At 37.3% G+C, this 3,353-nt stretch overlaps 1 protein-coding gene across 1 annotated transcript in view; it reads left to right on the forward strand.

Annotated features, from left to right (window-relative positions):
• LOC103460877 (gastrula zinc finger protein XlCGF8.2DB-like) overlaps positions 1 to 1,487 on the forward strand; it is a 7,997-nt gene extending 6,510 nt beyond the window's left edge. Inside the window, exon 2 of the mRNA XM_017303517.1 lies at positions 6 to 1,487. Within this exon, the coding sequence (XP_017159006.1) occupies positions 6 to 577 (572 nt within the window). The 3' untranslated portion in view covers positions 578 to 1,487. The remainder of the gene's footprint in view (positions 1 to 5) is intronic.
• Positions 1,488 to 3,353: the final 1,866 nt, after the last annotated feature.

Genomic DNA, 3,353 nt, shown 5'->3' on the forward strand with positions numbered 1-3,353 from the left:
CTGTGGAAAACGTTTTTGTGAAAAACCGAATTTAACTAACCACATGAGGATTCACACAGGTGAAAAGCCCTTTTCATGTGTGACCTGTGGAAAAAATTTTAATATGAACCAAAATTTAATTAGGCACAAGAGGATTCACACTGGAGAAATGCCGTTCTCATGTGTGACGTGTGGAAAAGGTTTTTGTCAAAAACCGAATTTTACTCGGCACATGAATATTCACAACGGTGAAAAGCCATTTTTATGTGTGACCTGTGGAAAATGTTTCAATCTAAAACGACTTTTAACTAAGCACATGATTATTCACACTGGTGAAAAGCTGTTTGAATGTGTGACCTGTGGAAAAAGTTTTTCTGAAAAACATAATTTAACTAGGCATATGATGACTCATACTGGTGAAAAGCCGTGTTCATGTGTGACTTGTGGAAAAAGTTTTAGTCTCAAACCGAACTTAACTCGGCACATGAGGATTCACACTGGTGAAAAGCTGTTTTCATGTGTGACCTGTGGGAAAGGTTTTGGTCACAAACAACATTTGACTCGACACATGATGATTCACACAGGTGAAAAGCCGTAGAAGTGTTCACCAGGTGTGTCCCATGTTGAGTTTCACAATAAAATTGATTTGGTTAAAAACTAGAACAGGGCTGAAATGATTCCTCGAGTTATTCGAGAACCTTGATTATTAAAATTCCTCAAGGAAAATTAATGTGCATCAAAGCTTCACAAAGTTATATTTTATTTAATGCACCATGTTCCGGACGGGTTTTTACTTGCGTTATGTGGAGCTCTCACTTCCGCCTGAGTTGTTGACAAAAGCCAAGTGTTGGTGTTTGGGGGGAGTAATGACAATTCTAAGGGCCCTTGACCACAGAGCCACAGAATCTCACAAAATAATAGTATTTTTTTTTACAGAAATATAAAAAAATCAGGGCCTTGTCAATTACTGTTATTGTGTTTTTACTATTATTATTAGCAATAAAAATTTAATGTTACCCCTTCCAGAACAAAAAGCACACATCCATATTGACACTGAACTCCCCCCGAATCTGCGTTAAATGGGTCGTTGCTGATTAGCGCACTTGACGCTAAGCTGTTTTCAGCAGTCAGTAGAAGACAAGAACGACTGTGGCAGTTACTATGCTAGGTTTGTCTTKTAAGCAAAATAATATCGAAATTGACGCTTTCATTTGTTTAAAATTATATTAATCAGTCTAACTACCTATTTAATAAAATCCATTCGTTCTTTACAGTAAATGCAAAATTCACCACACTAATTTATGGATTGATTGTACAAAGTGTGTGTGATTGTCTTCAATAATTTGCCGTTTCTCTCAAGTTAGTTGTAATAATATTTTGGTCTTTCCTGCTGAGCGGTCTTCTGTGAAAGATTGTCTTTTTTATRTTKAAATGGCTTATGTGTATTTAGATCTAAAAGTTATACTAATGTCTTAGAAGCTAATTAAATGTAATGTTTCATTTAGGAATATAAGTTTAGAGTTTTTCTTTAGCATGTTTATCACCTTGTATTTCAGCCCAGTAGATGGTGACAGTAGACCTGTTGCCACTGTGGTTAATGTAATCGACGGTCTTGTGCGAAATTCTGTTTCCCCTGTGAAAACCCGTTTCCCCTGTGAAAACCCGTTTCCCCTGGGTCGGGAGCGCACATTGCAGCCAGAGAGGCGGATCTGACCATTTTTACAGCGCTTCTGATCAATTTCTCAGTAAAAAATAACTCATATAATCATGTCAAGGTTGCAACATTCAATTTAAACAGCAGTTGTTGTTTTAAAGAGAAGCATGCTAATTTTTTGAGATGGGAATTTTGGGTTTTCATGAGCTGTTTACCAAAATCATCAGTATTAAAACAATAATAGATCTGAAATATTTCAGTTGGTGTGCAATGAATCTAAAATATGACAGCTTAATTTTTATCATTACATTATGGAAAATAATGAACTTTCTCACAAAATGCTAATTTTTTTAGAAGGACCTGTAATTTTTTCATTTCTGATATAAGAGAATGGAAACTGGCTGATGGGAGGGCACCAAACATTAAGACTTCCTGAAAAGAAGAGCATGTAGACTTTCTGGTAAATCTTGTTCTAATGTAAAATATSACAGATTACWGGATTAAATGGAAATTTCTGGTATACTACATGCTATCACACATAATTTTTGGGRATTTRTTACTCTTWATTTCCCAAAGTTATGGGGTGAGGAGAGTAGAGAATGGATATTTCAGCTGCCTGAAATAATCCGTTCCCCCTCCATAAAATGGGAACACATTAATCTACCTGCAAGTCTTTAACTGAGTTTAATCTCTCTTTCATGAACAACAAATTATKTGAATAWGGTAACGTTTGCTCTTTATTTGACAAAGTTATGAGGGGGCTCTGTTGCATGCAGGCATGAACACCTCCAAAAAACACAGCCTGATGGCACCCTCTGGTGGACAAAAGGTGGAAACTGAAAAGGAAAATAAACTAACCCCACCAACTGGTACCCAACACACACCAACACAAAGACCCTAGCATAAATGTTTAGCTGTTGAACTGGACCGTTCAATGTTTTTTTGAGACGTTGTTTTGCTAACGGAGCTTTGGACGTTTGGACTCACTCCACCGGCGAAGCGTGCGGTACCTACCGCGGCCACCAGGGGGACCCGAGAGCATTTTTTTTCTTTTTATCCATAAAATAATGAATTCTAAAAAAAATAAAATGAATTCTACTTACATTATCAAATATGTATTGTAGTAAAAACAAWTCACATTATAGTGAGATTGTGTGTTTTTGATATTATAATGACAGAAATTATTACTAAAGAAAAAAACAGCTGCACTGAGGGGGGGCCCCTGGGGCCCTAAGTGGCTGCTTAGTTTGCTTATGCCTTAACCCCCCCGCCCACAAACCGTCTTAGTTGTCAAGTCCTCGGCAAGATATTTCACCCGATATGCTCGTATTTTCCAGGAGGGGGCGGTAATGTAACAATGTGAATGCCGACAATCAAAATCCCAAAGAAGAAGAATATCAGTAAGAACAAGATGGCGCATGGTTTGTTTTGTTGAATTTTCGAGTTTGTCTAAACGAGTTTCTCAACGAGAAGTTAATCCTGCTGAAGAAACTTTCACAGAGTTTAAAGGAATCATCGTCAAGTCGGAGGAAGAGATGGATGATCAGCGCAGACTGCTGGATTTCTCCCGGATTCCCTGGATAATCTTACATCGAATAGGTAGGAAACACCAGCGTTTGGATGAAGGTTAAGATCTAAATATAGAAGCTTTCTGTATGAAGATCATTTAGTAACTGTTCCCCTCCTGTATAAATGTTTTGATATCAGATAAATGAACGCG

Source organism: Poecilia reticulata, unplaced genomic scaffold (assembly GCF_000633615.1).
Source record: "Poecilia reticulata strain Guanapo unplaced genomic scaffold, Guppy_female_1.0+MT scaffold_318, whole genome shotgun sequence".
NCBI classification, from domain to species: Eukaryota; Metazoa; Chordata; class Actinopteri; order Cyprinodontiformes; family Poeciliidae; genus Poecilia; species Poecilia reticulata.